This window comes from Heterodontus francisci, chromosome 4 (assembly GCF_036365525.1).
Source record: "Heterodontus francisci isolate sHetFra1 chromosome 4, sHetFra1.hap1, whole genome shotgun sequence".
Lineage (NCBI taxonomy): Eukaryota > Metazoa > Chordata > Chondrichthyes > Heterodontiformes > Heterodontidae > Heterodontus > Heterodontus francisci.
In genome coordinates, this window is record NC_090374.1 from 146,685,933 (window position 1) to 146,705,497 (window position 19,565).

The 19,565-nt window shown below is 41.2% G+C and overlaps 1 protein-coding gene across 4 annotated transcripts in view; it reads right to left on the minus strand.

Annotated features, from left to right (window-relative positions):
- dennd4c (DENN/MADD domain containing 4C) overlaps window positions 1-19,565 on the minus strand; it is a 201,866-nt gene that overhangs the window by 111,617 nt on the left and 70,684 nt on the right. For all 4 annotated transcript variants that reach the window (XM_068030282.1, XM_068030281.1, XM_068030278.1 and 1 more), the window contains exon 3: window positions 13,947-14,199. In XM_068030282.1, the coding sequence (XP_067886383.1) occupies window positions 13,947-14,199 (253 nt within the window). The remainder of the gene's footprint in view (window positions 1-13,946; window positions 14,200-19,565) is intronic.

Genomic DNA, 19,565 nt, shown 5'->3' on the forward strand with positions numbered 1-19,565 from the left:
ACCTTCCCTTTTGTTCTCTTCCCCCCCCCACTCCCTGCTTTACTTGCTTAAAACTTATTACATTTCTAATGTTTGTCAGTTCTGATGAAATGTCACAGACCTGAAACGTTAACAGGATCTATTAGACCTGGCAATGCGTAATGAGTCAGGATTAATTAATAGCCTCATTGTAAAGGATCCTCTAGGCAACAGTGATCACAGCATGATGAACTTCAGTTTGAAGGTGAGAAAATTTGCTCTGAAACTAGCGTTATAAGCTTAAGTAAAGGCAATGACAAAGGTATGAAGTCAGAGTTGGCTGAAAGTAGACAGGGAAAATAGATGGTAGATAAGCAGTGGCAGACATTTGAAGAGATATTTCATAATTCTCAACATCCATGGCTAATTAAGGAAGTTAAGCATGGTATGAAATGTAAAGAAAAGGCATACAATGCTGCCAAGATCAGTGGCAGGCCAGAAGACCGGAAAGATTTTAGAAACCAGCAATAGATGACTTGAAAAAAATTATAATGAAAGTAAACTAGCAAGAAACAAAGACAGGCAGTAAGAGCTTCTACAAGTATATATAAAAAAAAAGACAGCAGCTAAAGTAAGTGTTGGTTCCTTAAAAGGATGAGACTGGGGAATTAATAATGGGAAACAAAGAAATGGCAGACACTCTGATGCATTTTGTGTCTGTCTTCACAGTAGAAGACACTAAAAAGCATCCTAAGGATAGTAAAGAATCAAGGAGCAAAAGGGAGGTAAGAAGTTAAAACAAATCACTACCACTAGAGAAAAAGTATTAATTAGGAAAACAAATGGGACTAAAGGCTGACAAGTCCCTGGACCTGATGACCTGCATCCTAGGGTCTTAAAAGAAGTGGCTGCAGAGATAGTGGATGCATTGGTTATAATCTTCCAAAATGCCCTAAATTCTGTAAAGATCACAGTGGATTGGAAGACTGCAAACTTTAACACCCCTATTCAAAGGTGGGGGGAGGACGACAAAGCAGTAAACTGTAGGCCAGTTAGCCTAGCATCGGTCATTGGGAAAATGCTGTCCATTATTGGTTGTACCACGGTTGGCTCTGCTGCACAGGGGAGGAGTAAAAAGTGTGGGAATGCATTAGTTATAGGGGAGTCAATTGTAATGGGAATAGATAGGCGTTTCTGTGGTCGCAGAAAAGACTCCAGAATGGTATGTTGCCTCCCTGGTGCTAGGGTCAATGATGTCTCAGAGCAGTTACAAGACATTCTGAAGGGGGAGGGTGAACAGCCAGTGGTCATGGTACATTCGTACAAACGATATAGGTTTAAAAAAAAGGATGAGGTCCTAAAAGCAGAATAAAGGGAGACAGGAATTAAATTGAAAAGTAGGACCTCAAAAGGTAGTGATCTCAGGATTACTACCAGTGCCATGTGCTAGTCAGAGTAGAAATAGCAGGATATATTAGAAGAATATGTGGCTTAAGAGATGGTGTGAAGGGGAGGGTTTTAGATTCCTGGGCCATTGGGACTGGTTCTGGGGGAGGTGGGACCAGTACAAACTGGATGGGTTACACCTGGGCAGGACCGGGACTGATGTCCTAGGGGGAAGTATTTGCTAGAGTGGTTGGGGAGGGTTTAAACTAAAATTGCAGAGGGATGGGAACCTTTACAAGGAATCAAAGACAACAACAAAAGACAGTAAGGGAAAATTTAAAAAAATGATAGGCAGAGAAATCAAGGGCCAGAATCAAACAAAGCCACGGTGAAAAATAGTGGAAAGGGGACAAGTAATGTTAAAAAGACAAGGCTTAAGGCTTTGTGCCTTAATGCGCAGAGCATTCGCAATAAAGTAGATGAATTAATCATGCAAATAGATGTAAATGGGTATGATATAGTCAGGATTATGGAGACATGGCTGCAGGGTGACCAGGGATGGGAAATGAACATCTAGGGGTATTCAGTATTTAGGAAGGACAGACAAAAAGCAAAAGGCGGTGGAGTTGCATGGCTTGATTAAAGAGGAAATCAACACAATAAATAGTGAGGAAAGATATTAGCTCTGACGATGTGGAATATATATGGGTAGAACTGAGAAACAGTAAGGGGCAAAAAATGATGGTGGGGTTTGTATATAGACCCCCAAACTGTAGTGGTGATGTTGGGAATGACATTAAACAGGAAATTAGAGACGCACGCGATAAAGGAATATCTGTAATTATGGGTGACTTTAAAATCTGCATAGAGATTGGGCAAATCAAATTAGTCACAGGACTGTAAAGGAGGAATTCTTGGAGTGTATACGGGATGGTTTTCTGGACCAATACGTTGAGGAACCAACTAGAGAACAGACCACCCTAGACTGGGTAATGTGTAATGAGAGGGGAATAATTGACAATCTAGTGGTGCGAGACCCCCCCCAATATGATAGAATTCTTCATCAAGATGGAGAATGACGTATTTGATTCTGAGACAAAGGTCCTGAATCTTAGTAAAGGAAACTACGAAGGTATGAGGCGCGAGTTGGCAATGATGGATTGGGAAACGTTACTTAAAGGGATGACGGTGGATAGGCAATGGCAAACATTCAAACAGCGCATGGATGAACTGCAACAATTGTTTATCCCTGTCTGGCGCAAAAGTAAAATGGGAAAGGTAGCCAAACCATGGCTTACAAAGGCGATGAGATAGCATTAGATCCAAGGAAGAGGCATATAAATTTGCCAGAACAGACCTGAGGATTGGGAGCAGTTCATAATTCAGCAAAGGAGGACCAATGGATTGATTAAGGGGAAAAGAGAGTACAAGAGCAAGCTTGCGGGGAACATAAAAACTAACTGTAAAAGTTTCTATAGCTATGTGCAGAGAAAAAGATTGGTGAAGACAAATGTAGGTCCCTTACAGTCAGAAACAGGGGAATTTATTATGGGGACCAAAGAAATGGGCGGCACAGCGGTTAGCACTGCAGCCTCACAGCTCCAGGGACCCGGGTTCAGTTCTGGGTACTGCCTGTGCAGAGTTTGCAAGTTCTCCCTGTGACTGCGTGGGTTTTCTCCGCGTGCTCCGGTTTCCTCCCACAAGCCAAAAGACTTGCAGGTTGCAAAATGGCCATTATAAATTGCCCCTAGTATAGGTAGGTGGTAGGGAAATATAGGGACAGGTGGGAATGTGGTAGGAATATGGGATTAGTGTAGGATTAGTATATATGGGTGGTTGATGGTCGGCACAGACTCGGTGGGCCGAAGGGCCTGTCTCAGTGCTGTATCTCTAAACTAAAATAAATGCATACTTTGGTTCTGTCTTCACAAAGGAGGACACAAATGCCATACCAGAAATGTTGGGGAACACAGGGCTAAGTGAGAGAAAGGAACTGAAGGAAATCAATATTAGTAGAGAAATGGTGTTGGGGAAATTGATGGGATTGAAGGCCGATAAATCCCCAGGGCCTGATGGTATGCATCCCAGAGTATTTAAGGAAGTGGCCTTAGAAATAGTGGATGCATTGGTGGTCATCTTCCAAGATTCTATAGACTCTGGAACAGTTCCTACATATTGGAGGGTAACTAATATAACCCCATATTTAAAAAGGGAGGGAGAGAGATTATAGACCAGTCAGCCTGACGTCGGTAGTGGGGAAAATTCTAGAGTTCATTATCAAAGATTTATAACAGAGCACTTAGAGAACAGTGGTAGAATCGGGCAGAGTCAGCATGGATTTCCGAAAGGGAAATCACGCTCGACAAATCTACTAGAATTCCTCTAGGTTGTAACTAGTAGAGTTGATGAGGTGGAGCCAGTGGACATGGTTTATTTGGACTTTCAGAAGGCTTTCGACAAAGTCCCACATAAGAGATTAGCGTGTAAAATTAAAGCGCATGGGATTGGGGATAGTGTATTGCGATGGATAGAAAATTGGTTGGCAGACAGGAAACAAAGTGTAGCGATAAATGGGTCTTTTTCCAAATGGCAAGCAGTAACTAGTGGGGTACTGCAGGGATCAGTGCTAGAACTCCAGCTGTTCACAATATATATTAATGATTTAGATGAAGGAACTAAAAGTAATATCTCTAAATTTGCAAATGACAAAATTGGGTGGGAGGGTGAGTTGTGGAGGAGGATGTAGAGAGGCTTCAGGGTGATTTGAACAAGTTGAGTGAGTGGGCTAATGCATGGCAGATGCAGTATAATGTGGATAAATGTGAGGTTATCCACTTTGATACCAAAAACAGGAAGGCAGATTATTAACTGAACGGCTATAAACTGAGAGGGGGAAATATGCAGCAAGACCAGGGTGTTCTCGTACACCAGTCACTGAAGGTAAGCATGCAGGTGCGACAGGCGATAAAAAAGGCAAATGGTATGTTGGCCTTCATAGCGAGAGGATTCAAGTACAGGAGCAGGGATGTCTTGCTGCAATTATATAGGGCCTTGGTGAGGCCACATCTGGAATAGTGTGTGCAGTTTTGGTCTCCTTATCTCAGGAAGGATGTTCTCGCTCTCGAGGGAGTGCAGCAAAGGTTTGCCATACTGATTCCTGGGATGGCAGGACTGACGTATGAGGAGAGATTGAGTCGGTTAGGATTATATTCGCTGGAGTTCAGAAGAGTGAGGGGGGGATCTCATAGAAACCTATTAAATTCTAGCAGCACTTGACAGGGTAGATGCAGGAAGGATATTCCCAATGGTGGGGGAGTCCAGAACCAGGGGTCATAGTCTAAGGATACGGGGTAAACCTTTCAGGACGGAGATGAGGAGAAATTTCTTCACCCAGAGAGTGGTGAGCCTGTGGAACTCACTACCACAGAAAGCAGTTCAGGCCAAAACACAACGTCTTCAAGAAGGAGTTAGATATAGCTCTTGGGTCTAAAGGGATCAAAGGATATGGGGCGAAAGTGGAACAGTTACTGAGTTGGATCATCAGCCACGATCATAATGAATGACGGAGCAGGGTCGAAGGGCCGAATGGCCTACTCCTGCTCCTATTTTCTAGGTTCCTATTAAGTAGGAGCAGGATATTTAGAAAATCATCATACAATCAAGCACAGCCAAGATGGTTTTACAAAAGGGAAATAGTTTTGAAGACTGCATACAATTTTGGTCTCATTTTAAGGAGGGACATACTTGCTTTGAAGGCAATTCAGAGAAGGTTCACTAGGTTGATTCCTGGGATGAAAGGGTTGTCTTATGAGGAAAGGTTGAGCAGGTTGGGCCTTTACTCATTGGAGTTAGAAGAATGAAAGGTGATCTTATTGAAACATATGATTCTGAGGGGACTTGAGAAGATGTTTCCCCTCATAGGGCAACCTGGATCTAGGCGGCACAGTTTTAGAATTAGGGACCTCCCATTTAAGTTGGAGATAAGGAGGAATTTCTGGAGGGTTGTTCAGCTTTGGAATTCTCCACCAGAGAGGGGTGGAGGCTGGGTCCAGTATATTCAAGTCCGAGTAAGACAAATTTTTCACCTACAAGGTAATCGAGGGTTTTGGGGAGCAGACAGGAAAGTGGAGTTGAGGCCATGATCAGATCAGCCATGATCTTACTGAATAGCAGAGCAGGCTCAGGGGCTAAATGGCCTACTCTTGCTCCTATTTCTTATACTCTTATGGAATAAATGGTACTGACTTACCAGTCACCATTGTATTCAAGTATTCATTTCATAATGTAAAGGTAGTTTAACTTACCATAACAACTGAACAAAATTTGAACATGTACACTTGAAAAATGTTTCTACCCAGGTGGCCCAGATTGGCAGCATCTGGCACTGAGCAGTAAGGTTACACATTTGATGCCTACTTTTGTAGATCTTGTTTTAGCTAATCTCAGCTGGATAATGGGGAAGTCCAAAGGCCTTTCCATCTTGTAAGAATTCTGCACGAGGCAGAAAGGCAGTTTTCATTATTTTATGTTTTCTGGTAGAAAACGCAAAAGAGTGTGTAAACACCAAGAACAAACAGGAGTTAATTTAGCAAAGTAATACCCCATTTTCAAAGGAGCTGCTTCCACTCACTGCCTTGGTTCATGCATGACGAATTGCCACTTGGGCAAAATGGCAGAAAGATGCACTGATGCAACTGTAGTCCAGAACAACTTCATGTCAAGAGGGAAAACCAGGGATAAGAAATGGATTTCAAATTGTTGCTCAGCAAGACTAGGCATTTTTTCTTGCAATGTGATTAAGGCAGGAACGTACAAATAACATCAACTGCATCCTTTACTGGCATCTGTTTGGACTTGTTCCAATTCATCAGTGTGCTCCGTGGAATGAACATATGGTATGTTAAATGACACATGCCCTATTAAGTGGGCAGAAGAGCAAAAGGTTTTCTCAAGCTCAAGGCCTGAGGCAGGACTGCTAGATTTTTGGCCTTGTTTTACACTTTTAACATTATATTTTGGCCTCATTGCTGATTACACTCATGGGCAAGTCCCAACACACTACACCATCAAAAACATCTACACTAGCCCAGATGTCTAGGCAAGCTTTAGGCAATGTGCTCCAGAGTATCAGAGCAAATTTTCCTTCAATATTTAGATAGTGGAATTATCCTGTGCTTCAATAGAATGATGAGCAAAGGATTACAACTTCAGACCTTGTTTTATGTTTGCATTATTAAGCCTTTTTTGCATAAAATATTATAAAATAATTAGCAAGATATCCTGGGTTGTTGGCCACATTTAAAAATAACTTATACCTCTAACTGGATAATTCACAGACTCTTGCCGCAAGCTTTACAGAGAGCTAAACTAAAATTCAAGCACTCGGATTGAGTCAGACTTAGAGCAAGATTCTGGCTGCACTTGGCTTTTAAATCCAGTTACAATACGCGAGTTAAGATGTATCTTGCAAATACTGATCATAATGCGATCGGATTTTATCCTTAGTAGGTACGAGAAAGGAGGTCACAGCAACAGGAATAGGCCATTCAATCCCTTGAACTTGCTCTGCCATTCAATTTGACAAATAAAAATATTTTCTTGGTGAGAGATTCAGAGCTCTAGAGGAGCAAAGAGAACTAGGTGTACATAAATTTCTAAAAGTTAATGCATAGGTACAAAAAGTAACCAAAAAGGCTAATGAAATCAGTAATGCTCAAGTTGTGCAGAGTCTTGGTCACACCCAAGTAAGTATACTGTGTTAGTTTTGGACACCGAAACTCAAGAAAGGTATCTTGGACTTGAGGGGGTACAGCACAAATTTGCTAGAATAGTGCTTGGGCTTCAATGACTAAATCATGAGGGCAAGTGTGGAGGCAGGTACAATTGGGGCTGTCAGAAAGGGAATTGGATACACACCTGAAGAAGAAAGAATTTGCAGGGCTGCAGGGAAAGGCCGGATGAGTCGGATCCGCTCAGTTGCTCTTGCAGAGAGCTAGCACAGACATGCTAGGTCAAATGGCCTCTTTCTGTGCTGTAACCTTTCTATGATTCTATGTCAAGTACCAAGCCAATACTAGAAAAAAAACTTCATTTTTGTTAGACCAGTGAGGAATAGCCTTATATACTGAGTGATTCCTTAAGGATGCGTCATCTTTTACTTCTACAGTAACTACTTATATTTAAATGACGCCTTTAACATAATAAAATGTCACAAGCCACTTGACAGGAGCAAATAAAATTTGACACCAAGCTGCATATGGCGATATTTGACCAGGTTTGTGGCATTGCGTCCAAAGAGAAGCAGGTTTTAATGAGCGTCTTAAAGCAGGACAGAAGGAAACAGAAGCGGAGAGGTTTGGAGAGGGAATTCCAGAGCTCACGGTTTTGGTAGATGAAGATACAGCCCCCCCACTAGTAGAACCATTAAAATCAGGAATGCTGAGTAAGCCAGAATCAGAGCAGCACAGATATCTGAGGGTTGTTGGGTTGGAGAATTAGAGCTAGCTCAGGTGAGGCCATGGAAGGATTTGAAAATGAGGATGCAATTTTTTAAAAATCGAAGCACTGCTTAACCGAGAGTTTACGTAGATGAGCGACCACTAGGAGTGATGGGTGAACAGGACCTGGTGCGAGGAAGAACACGGCAGCCGAGTCCAAGATGAATTCAAGCTTACAGAGGGTAGAATGTCAGAGGCTGGTCATGAGTGCATTGGAATATAGTCAAGCCTAGAGGTAACAACAGGCATGAATGAGGGTTTCAACAGCAGATGAGCAGAGGCAGGGGCCAAGCTGGGTAATGTGATCAGTGGACAGAAGCCCATTTCAGGGTCAAATATGGCTAAGTTTGCAAACAGTATGTGAAGCTGAAACTCTAAAAGCCATCATATACGACTCCCTTTAAGTCTTCATACATATCTTAGTGGGTCCCAAACTAGCTTTCATAAATGTTTTTACTGCTTCAGTGGACTACACTGTTAAATAATCGCAGTTGAAGACTAATGACTACATAAAGCAGCCACAGATATTTAAAACTCGCTGGATAAAACGATCCACATGGAGAAGGACCTCTTAAATAGTGCTACCTCTGGAAAAGCATTGCTTACCTTGTTCATTACGCTAGTTAGCTGCTTTACATTAGGTCTTTCGATGGAAAATGGTCTCAGATTTTCAGCAAATAGCTTAATAACTTTTCATTGCATTTTCTACTGGAAATCATAGCACTGCAGAATTAAGGCCACCTAAGCAAACTAATTTTTACTTTTCTCTAATAGTTTTGAAGGAAACAGAGAAACTCAAGATTACATTATTCCTGGTGTCATAAAAGACGCTCGTTGTTGCAATGCCTGGAACGTACCAGGTGCAGAAGAGCGGAAGATAGCCACATCGGCATTCAACTCCCACCCGGGTAATGCTATTCTTCGACTTGGACAGATGGTCACTTTATCCAGGTCCAGGAGCAGACCCACAAGACAGTCTTCCGACTTGCCCACCCCACTCCAAACCAGGTGGCCCAAGATCAGGAATGCCAGACTGATGGGAGCCAGGAATTGAGAAATAGTTGCCTTACGTAAGTGAACAGCACGTCGCTGTTCAGTTACCAGCTTATCAATTACTTGGGGGGTCAAACAATCAGTTGAGGTGACTGACCGATGGACTGGATGCTGCCTACTTAATATGGCACAGCCCTATGGGCACATTTATAGTGGAAATGGGATGAGAGGCAGAACTTAATCTCAATTAAATGCAACAAACTTTGGAAGCAAACTGGTACAATGAACCACACCATGCCAAATTATAAAGGCTAAATCAGATACTGAATGTTTCTAATGCTAGGCACCGCAGCAGCTAATAAAGCATTCCAACGCATATTTCAAATCACAGGTACTCAAAGTTCATAACGAGGGGTCAGGCAACCCTCCACCTACCAAGACTGAGACACACATTATTTCGCCACATGAACATTAAAACTTAAAATTACAAGTCCTGACTGGAAGGACATTTGCATAGCACTAGCAATGTTGGAACAATGGGGATCCAATCATTGCTTCCCCCAATACACAGAAGAAGTGGTCAGACCAGTTTTAGTCATATGACTAACTGGCTGTTGCAGAGAATTTGAACTTCCAACAAAGGATTTTGAACTCAGACAAAGCAGTGTGCTCATGGAGTAAAGATCTCTCCCGGAACTGAAGGAAGACGACCTCTCTCCTGCCTGCTTCCATCTCCTTCCCACGGATCTGAATCTTGTGAAAACACATGAAACTCAGAAAAAAGTTTCCTACGTGAACAAGGTTTTAAGATGACTACTGGGCCCCAATGAAAAGCAAGACTACTTACAAAAGGACTACAGTCAGCTAGAAGGTGACATTTCTTTTAAAGCTGGGGTTCGGAATGTTTTGCCTTCAGTTGAATCAGGAATGTTGTGTGAAGGAAAAGGGGTAAAATATTAGGAACAGAGGGAGATCAGGGTAGTGGAATTAGTTTGGATTGCTTTAGAGAAGGACATGAGATAGATCGTGGACCAAATGGCTGGCTGTTAAAATGTTAGGGTTCTGTTATCAGTCAGGGAATGCAATTTTTCATAACCAACCTCTATTACCTACATGGGATATAGACTTGATTTTGCACAAAATAATATACACACTATTGCCTCAAACTGTTCCACCTTATCTTTTCTGTCCCTATTTGCATGTGTGTATCACGTGTGCATGCTAGCGTGTGCGCGTCGGATATCTGTAGGCGTGGACCTTATTAGAGTTTAAGTTTTAATAAAATTTCATCTTTCTTCTTTAAACCTGAGAAAGCCTATGTGAATTGGTTTCTTGGTCTTATAATTGGAAGACTGAACAAGGATTCATAAAAAAGGGAGCTCAAAACACTGATTAAAATAAAACCCTGTTACAATAAGACCAGGTAAAGATAGTAACAGACCCCTGGACACCTTTCACACCTGGTCTTAACAGAGGGTATACTGTTATGCCAAATTCGATCAGCAATAGATTAGATTAGATTAGAGATACAGCACTGAAACAGGCCCTTCGGCCCACCGAGTCTGTGCCAAACATCAACCACCCATTTATACTAATCCTACACTAATCCCATATTCCTACCAAACATCCCCACCTGTCCCTATATTTCCCTACCACCTACCTATACTAGTGAAAATTTATAATGGCCAATTTACCTATCAACCTGCAAGTCTTTTGGCTTGTGGGAGGAAACCGGAGCACCCGGAGAAAACCCACGCAGACACAGGGAGAACTTGCAAACTCCACACAGGCAGTACCCGGAATCGAACCCGGGTCCCTGGAGCTGTGAGGCTGCGGCGCTAACCACTGCGCCGCCCTTATCACTTGGGTGATTCAATTGAGTTGTGTGTATCAAATTATCTTGGGCCCTCAAATAAAGTTACTCAGATCAAATTCTTGCTTAAAAACTTATCAATACTCATTAATCCAAGATTTTGGGGCGGGGTAAATAGGAGGGGAAAATGAAGTTGACCCACTAGTCAACAACAGAAACCAAACAGAAATGAGATTTTCCAACAAGGAAACTTCTAAGTTTTAATCCTGCAGCATACTAAGTAGTAGGATATACAAGAAAATTTTTCTACAGCTTCCTATAATTATCTGTTTATTGATAACCTTGTTCTCTCAAGCTTTGGCGCCTGGCTTTTAAGTAACATACGTTCAAGGATTCATAAACAATTTGGAAGAATATCCAAAAGACAAAACAGAGTTTTAGCTTTTTCTAGATGCAGTCCTAATTTTCCCTACAAGTCTTCAAATTTATTCTCCCATCTATCAGGGCTAATTTCATGCTGCATCACTTCCAACAGTCTACTCAAGACCCAACATTCTGGCTTTAACAGCTGCAGCAGAACCATTCTGCAAATGCATCACCAGATGGCTCTCGTGACAGCAGAGAAACATGCTTCCTAGTAACTTTCCCTGGACTGCCACAGTAACCCACAGGGCGGCACAGCACCGCAGCCTCACAGCTCCAGCGACCTGGGTTCAATTCCCGGTACTGCCTGTGTGGAGTTTGCAAGTTCTCCCTGTGTCTGCGTGGGTTTCCTCCGGGTGCTCCGGTTTCCTCCCACACGCCAAAGACTTGCAGGTTGATAGGTAAATTGGCCATTATAAATTGCCCCCAGTATAGGTAGGTGGTAGGGAAATATAGGGACGGGTGGGGATGTGGTAGGAACATGGAATTAGTGCAGGATTAGTATAAATGGGTGGTTGATGGTCGGCACAGACTCGGTGGGCCGAAGGGCCTGTTTCAGTGCTGTATCTCTAAACTAAACTAAAACTAACCCGTTCAATGCATTAACATAGATCGTTAAGAACAGGTGCAAAATACTGCGGATGATGGAAATTTTAAATATGAACAGTAAATGTCAGAAATACTCAGCAGACCTGGCAGAATCTGCTAAGAGAAACAGAGTTAACATTTCAGGTCGATGACTTTCTCTCTCCACAGATGCTGCCAGACCTGCTGAGTATTTCCAGCATTTTCAGTTTTAATTTACAAACAGGTAGTTTTGTTTCAACTGCATGGAGTGGAACCAGGTCCCCTGAAATTATTTTCCCAAGTTTGGTTAAGAATAAATTCAATGAAATGTTCAAGTTGTTCAATAAGTCCGCAATCATATTTATGGCTTTTGATCAATACCATTCATACATTAAAGTCTTCAACTTGTGAAAGAATAGTTTTAGAGAAACAGGTTTTCAAAATAAACCAAATCATGTTGGAAAAAAAAATTAAACATCTCTGCAGTTTTTGTTTTCTGCTTATCCACCACCACAGTATGTTACAGGACAAACGTCTCAGTAGCAGTTCTCTGTAAATGAACAAACTTCTGCATTTCCAAGCCACAATATGCAAGGTTCATTATTTTCTAGTATCCATGCTTATTAGCTCCATTAGATAGTACTTCCATTGTTAAGTAGCTTTTAGACGACACAATTGCATGATGCAATCATGTATCCATAGTTGAAAAATTGCTTACTTCACCCTTCCCACACCAATCAAGTCTTCAATGCCTAGCCTTTGTTCAGACAACTCTCGCATACAGTAACACAAGATGTTCAATGTCAGCATCTACATCTTTAATCTACTTTGGAGAAGGAGCAATCACTAAGTTTTCAAATGCTTCCACATTAAAAAAGTAAAACATGATTGTAACCTGAAATGCATAAGAAGTCAAACCAATAAAGTTTTTTTTTTAAAAGTACAAAAACGTACATTCCAGGCAACACGCTTCCTATTCTTCTCAGACTAGTGGACTGCAGCTCATATACTGTTGGTGGAAGAGTGCCCATAGTAGGCATACGAGACTCCAAGCATAAATTTTTAATGTTGGTCTGGCTTAGCGTTCAGTAGAATTAGCCAAGTGTCACGTCTTAGTATTTTTGTCACCTCAGACAAATTGAAAAGTTTATGAAAAAGTACATGCCGATGTATTATCACAACGATGACTTGAAATAAGCCAGTACCCAAATATATAGCCTAATTGTGGTCTGATTTGGAAAAATATTCTCTTCTCCTAGTCATAGTATTATGTGAAATATAGCAATGGAGACTTGGTTTGACTTCTTGCGCATTTCAGGTTACAATCCTGTTTGCAGAGAGCAAGGGCTTATTTATGAGAGTGGCCTTTGCAGCATTGAAGAATAATCAGAGAAGAGCCTAAAAAATTCCTAGATTGAACAGGATGCATTAAAAAAAATGTTGAACCTACTGTATACTTGCACATTACTGAATGAAAGGCGGGGCTAAAGTGTGGCAAGTCGAAGAAACTTAGCATTTGTCAGAAAAAAGACAGAAGTGCAAGGAGAGAGCCAACTGTGCATCAACCCCGACAACCAATTTTATCTGCAGTGCCTGTGGAAGAGTCTGTCACTCTAGAATTGGCCTTTATAGCCACTCCAGGCACTGCTTCACAAACCACTGACCACCTCTAGGCGCTTACCCATTGTCTCTCGAGACAAGGAGGCCAAAGAAGAAGTGAATGAACTGTGTTATTATATTCTAAAATGTGGGTTTAGAATGAACAGAATGTTGGAAAGTAAAATAGTTTCATTAATTGGAATGTGATGGCATCTTTATGAAATGTGGAAGCTGGCAGTCACATCCTATTATATAAAAGGCCATTATTAGAGTATTTTTGTGACAGAACTTATCACAGAAACTGCAGTCTTTAAATCAGGCTTTTTGCAAATTTAGTTCAGTAAAGCTACACTTCTGCTGCACTTTCAGATTACAGTCTGAATTCTTTAAACTAAAAATACAAATGTTGAAATTATTTAAAAAGACCTTATGTATGACAAACTAGTGTAATTTTGGCTTGTGCCCACAACCTCCTGTACACCTTAAAGTCTAAGGGAGACAAGTATTTTTCTTTCCATCATAAAAAGCAATTGTATTTATATGCAAGGGTCTCTAACAAAACAGAAAGATATAATAAATAGTAACCAAATAATAAGATCATCAAAGCAAAATTTCAGCTGCAGTCCATCTGCACAACACATTACCATGAAATAAGTACTGTATCATTTTCAGATACCCATAATGCAGAAAACTGTAAATATTATCCTTACCATGCCACAGTTCAAGTTCTTATCCACTTTGCAGAAAGTGTGAGGTGGAGTTTCTCCTTTACTGGTAATAATAACACAGATATCTGTCACAGCCAAAGAATTCTGAGGTCTGTTCAACGATGCCCTCCGATGAGTTATGAAGATTCTCTGAGAGGTGGTTGAACTATTGTTAACATTGGCACAACGGCCAAAAGGAGTTGCTTGCAAGATTTCACAGCCTGGAATTAGACGTTCCTTCCCTTCGTATAAAACACTAAAATGAGAAAGCAAAACTTGGTTTAGAATTATTCCATCATTGTGACTTCAGTGAAACAAGTACAGAGCATTTGGAAAACAGTTAAAAACAGAGCGATTCTACAATTTCAGTTGTGCCAGTAAGCACAATGTGCTCCAAATTTATCTCAAACACATCTGGATCGAGCTAACTGAAGACAACAATCAGTATGAGATTACTGCTCATCACTTTTACCAAAGAGATCAGTTCATACAGAAGGATACTAACACTCAAACATTCATCTCATACAAAATTTAAGCTGACAATTAACGACACAGTAAATCAACATTAAAATCAACTGTTAACAGGTCAAGCAGTGCCCTCCCAAAATAATCTCAATACACTGAAAACATGGATCAGATCGACTTCAACATGCATGCCATCAAGTGTTCAAGTGTACCTTAATTTCATTGAGCGAGTTCAATGAAAGTTATAGATAAGCAAATGTTGCCATAAAGTAATCTCAATAACTATCTGTGGATGTACATCAAGCACGATATTGGCAAAATAGTTGTTCCGTACTTCAAACGTCATTTAAAAGTTGGAATGTATTAAAACCCCAAAATATAAAGTTAAAAAAACCAAGGTTCAAGAACGTCCTAAATATTCCCAAATACTACAAGGCAGACGAGAGCAAAGGAGAATCTTAAGACATGTACAAAATGTATTCATCACCACAACATGATGCTTTTGATTTTTCTTTTAAAATCACTCATGCATGCCACTGCAGAACAGCACATTGATATAAAGCATGATTAGCTTTACTGCAGCTCACACAAATGAACAGTTAAACAAAACTCAGCTCCCTGAAGGGTACAATTGAATACAATTTCACAATATTGTGGCAGCACTAACAGTTCAATACTTCATAACTGACATGCTCCATGTTACCCAATGGACAGGGAAGAAAAGCAAACAATCCCTTTGATGGCTGAGTGAGTGAGTTTACCTAGTGAGAAAATAAGTCAATGACCAGTGAGGCCACAAGTTCAGTTCAACAACACGCATTTGTAAAGCACTTTTAACATCGTAAGGCATCTCAAGGGGCTTCAGAAAGGTGTTATTAAAATTTGATGAGTCATCTAACAAGATAAAGGCAGGTAAAGTTGGTTTTAAGCAGAGCCTTAAAAATGAGAGAAGTATAGAGACATAGTGAGCGAATTCCAGAGCTTAAGACCAAGGCAGCTGAAGGCATAGCCACTAATGGAGGACTGACCAAAACGGGGGATGCTCAGAACTAGGAGTACAAAGATCTTGGAGGATTGCTGGGCTGGAGAGGGGTGAAGCCATAAAGGGATTTGAAAACAAGCATGAGAATTTTTTTTTTTTTAAAAAGGTCTTTCTGGACCGTGAGCCATTACCTGTCAGCAAGCACGGGGTGATCAACGAACAGAACTTGGCGTGAGTTAGGATGCATGAAGCAGAGTTTTGGATGAGCTCAAGTTTATAAAAGTTGCAATATGGGAAGTTGCCTTGGAGAGCACTGGAATGTTCAACTCTCGAGTCATGGATGAGGATTTCAGTAGATGATCTGAGGCAAGGATGGATATGGGAAATGTTATAGGTGGTCTGTGATGGCAAGAAAATGGGGTAAGAAGCTCATCTCAGAGGCAAGTAGGATGCTGAGGTTGTGAAAAATCTGGTTCAGCCTCAGACAGTGGTCAGGACGATTTGAGTTGGTGGATAGGCAACAGTTTACTGAGCTCAGCTGGGCACCAGCCTGAGCATTACAACTACCTTGAGCACCCCATTTAGGGAGTGGAAAATCTAGTTCAGTTTGTGTACCTGACCGCTATCTTGCGACTATGACTGGAACTGTCCATCCATGAAGCTGACACGTGGACAAGATCAGGCTCAGCTTCAAAACTCCCTAAAGATGATCATGTTGGCGCTCTCAGCCATTTCAGAGGCAAGAGTACTCCTCCTGGTCCAACTATCGGCTTGGCCTAGAGCTGGCGCACACATGTGAAATCAGAAGGATCCAGGGTCACATCAGGGCTGGAGTATACAACTTTAGGTTGACACCAGTGCAGTATCAGGGAATGCTGCATTATCAGATAGGACACTAACTTAAAGTTCTGTCTACCTGTTCAAATGGTCAGAAAAGTTCTCCTGACAGCTGCTCAAAGTAGGGTATCTCAGTATCGACCAAAGTTCATCCAACAAACTAAAAAAATCATTGCCATTTATGGCAGCGGTTCTCAAACTGGGGTCCACAGAAACCTTTCGGGGATCCATGACATGGGCAAACTCTCAGGGTGCCATGGTCAAGAGTGAGTGAGTGAGTGGGATGCAGGCATGCTTTGCTCACCCGGAGCTCCTACCAAGGGTAGGCAGACTGTGCAGTGAGAAACAGGCACATCCATCCCACTGATAGCTACAGGTAAATACTTGTTCTCTTAAAAAGAAAACTGGAACACTCCATGCATGTAATACTTGCATTTGGACTATGAAGAGAGCATTACAAATTATTTGGGGTGGGGGAGGAGCAGCGTGTGTGACTACTAATACATTTGAAAAAAAAGAAGTCCTTCAACCAAAATTTGACAACCATCGTTTTTTGGGACCTTGCTGCACGCAAACTGGCTAACAAGTATGCCAATAAAATAACAGGATCAATATGTCAGGAATAATTCATTGGCTGTGAAACACTTTGGAAAGTTTGAGTCTTTTAAATGCTAAAGCAGCACAAAGATCTTGCTTTACTGCATTGTGACAGGCTCCCATGCAACTATACTGCGAGGAGATAATGTCTTCACAAACGGGGAGAATTGAAAGAAAAACAGGGGTAAAAATCATTTAATGTAGCACAACAACCAAATGTAAAACTGCTTTAAAATCTTCAATAAAAATTTGTACCATACAAACAAATTAAAATATTTGTTCAACAATCTTGCCAGATGCATCTCACATTATGTTGAATTTTGCCGTCGAAAATCATTTGCAAATCTGAAGTATCTTTATTACAAAAACCAAATCACAAAAAGCATATTAAATTTAAGATAAGCCTTAAGGTGGGAATGCTTATGTTACTTCCTCCCTCTATTGATGAAATCAAAATATTTTTTCACATGTAGGAAGTAAACGATTCGCCAGGCTACAGGGAAGGGCAAGAAAGTGGGACTAGCTGAGTTGCTCTTGCCGAGAGTCAGCACGACATGATGAACTGAATGGCCTGCTCCTGTGCTGTAACCATTCTACGATAGTGCAAGGATACATCAGATACATTAAGGTTCCACAGCTTTGACTTGTTCAGGAACAGTGAAGCAAATAATTCCTCTTTACTTGCTGCAAATAAGTTACTAAACTTAATTAAAAGCAAAATACTGAGGATGCTGGAAATACTCAGCAGGTCTGACAGCATCTGTGGGGAGAAAAGCAGAGTTAACATTTCAGGTCTGTGACCTTTCATCAGAGCTGCCAGACTTGCTGAGTATTTCCAGCATTTTCTGTTTTTATTTAAGCTAGTAAGCTTGTTGCCTTCATACACATACCACCTTCTACACGTGTAACATGGGGGAAAATAGTCTGCTCTTAGGAGGGAGGGTTTAGGGGTGGGAGGCATTCAGAATCATAAGGATACCTCATTCTTTTGTCCAGGGAAATGGCAGAGGAGATGAGAATGAAATAGCAGTATGTTACTTCTCTATACATGTGTGCAAGATATACACCTACTTAGTATAAAAGCAAAATACTGCGGATGCTGGAAATCTGAAATAAAAACAAGAAATGCTGGAACCACTCAGCAGGTCTGGCAGCATCTGTGGAAAGAGAAGCAGAGTTAACGTTTCGGGTCAGTGACCCTTCTTTCCACAGATGCTGCCAGACCTGCTGAGTGGTTCCAGCATTTCTTGTTTTTATTACACCTACTTAGTGTTGAATAACTGAGCCCATGCATCAGACAAGACTGAAGGTCTACATATTGAGTGTTAAAAAAAATAAATGAATGGTATCCTTGAAAGAAAATGAGTGTGGCCAGGGGAATGCAGGAGGCAGTCTTTAAAACAGTAAAACACAAAACTGCTTTAATAGGACAACTTTTGTACATGGATCATCATATCATACTGTCAAATTACCTCAGATGAAGTTCATTTTATACTGTTTTGATACAAAAAATTAAAGTCTGCTTCATAGTACTAATAATGATCTCTGAACTTCAGTGCCCTCAGTCATCAGTATATTTCCATTTGGATGGGGGAGCTTAGAAACAGCAAGCCTCTAGGTACACGATCAAAGAACAATCTTGCTGTTAGCTACATCTAGAGGGAAGAAAGCCCTTGGCTTACATTCTGAAGCCTTGGACTGCAGCCAATTAAGTAACTGAAGCTCTAATCGAACTGTCTAGATTGAGTCCTAGGCTCCCAAGATGGCAGTTGTCCTCTGAGAAAAAATTGGAGATATACAACACTCTACAAGCAACTTGAAATCACAAGCAGGTAAGCGTAACTTTTCAGTTTTTTGTGGATTTCTTGTAATAATGACTTAAATGGGCACAATTCAAAGTCGATGAAAAAGATGGTCGCAGAGAATCAGCGAGAAGGGTAAGCGAAAGCCAAAGCAAGAGCTGAAGAACACTGAGCAAGGAATTCAAAAGTGACGTACATCATTGCTGCAGAGTAAGTAGATTGGTTGATAACAGGGAAAGATTAGTTTGTTGGTTTGTGTTAATAAATTTTTCATTTTTTTGTTGAAATTCACTGGTGGTAGTTTCTGTTGTGATTAGATTGAGGGACATCATTTCCAATGCCTTTAGTAAACTTACTATTTTAGTATCGCAATCTTTCAGAGGTCACTTTCGAACAATGGCAGAGCCTGGAGGTAAGGGAGCATAGACCAGAGGGAGTTCAGGGACAGAACAGCGGAGCGGCAGGAGAGTCAAAAGTAGCGAGTCCCTGAGAGTAGGCCTCAATCAGAGATCCCAGAGTGAAGGGAGCACGAGCATTAGGAAGAGATGTTTTTAAAAAAAAAACTGAAGTGACATCAGGGAAATAACTGATTGAGTAGCTAGAGTGTTTTTTGTTCAGTCCTGATCAGCGACAAATCTTAATTTTATTTGTTAAGTTGAGACGGTCGTCTAACAGAGGCACGGCAGGGAACCTCAATTCTGTCAGATGTACACCCTATGGCATGTGAAAATTCCGGGACGCTTTTTGTGTCTGGACAACTACATGTGCAGGAACCTCAACAGGGGTTGGATCAATATCACCATGGGGAGTTTTGCTAACCATGCTTTTGGGGAGGGTTTAAACTAGATTAGCAGAAGGTTGGGAACCTGAGTAGAGATTTTGAAGTGAGAGAAGCAAAATGCGGAATGGAATGCAGAAAGCTAGTGAGTGTGGAATACT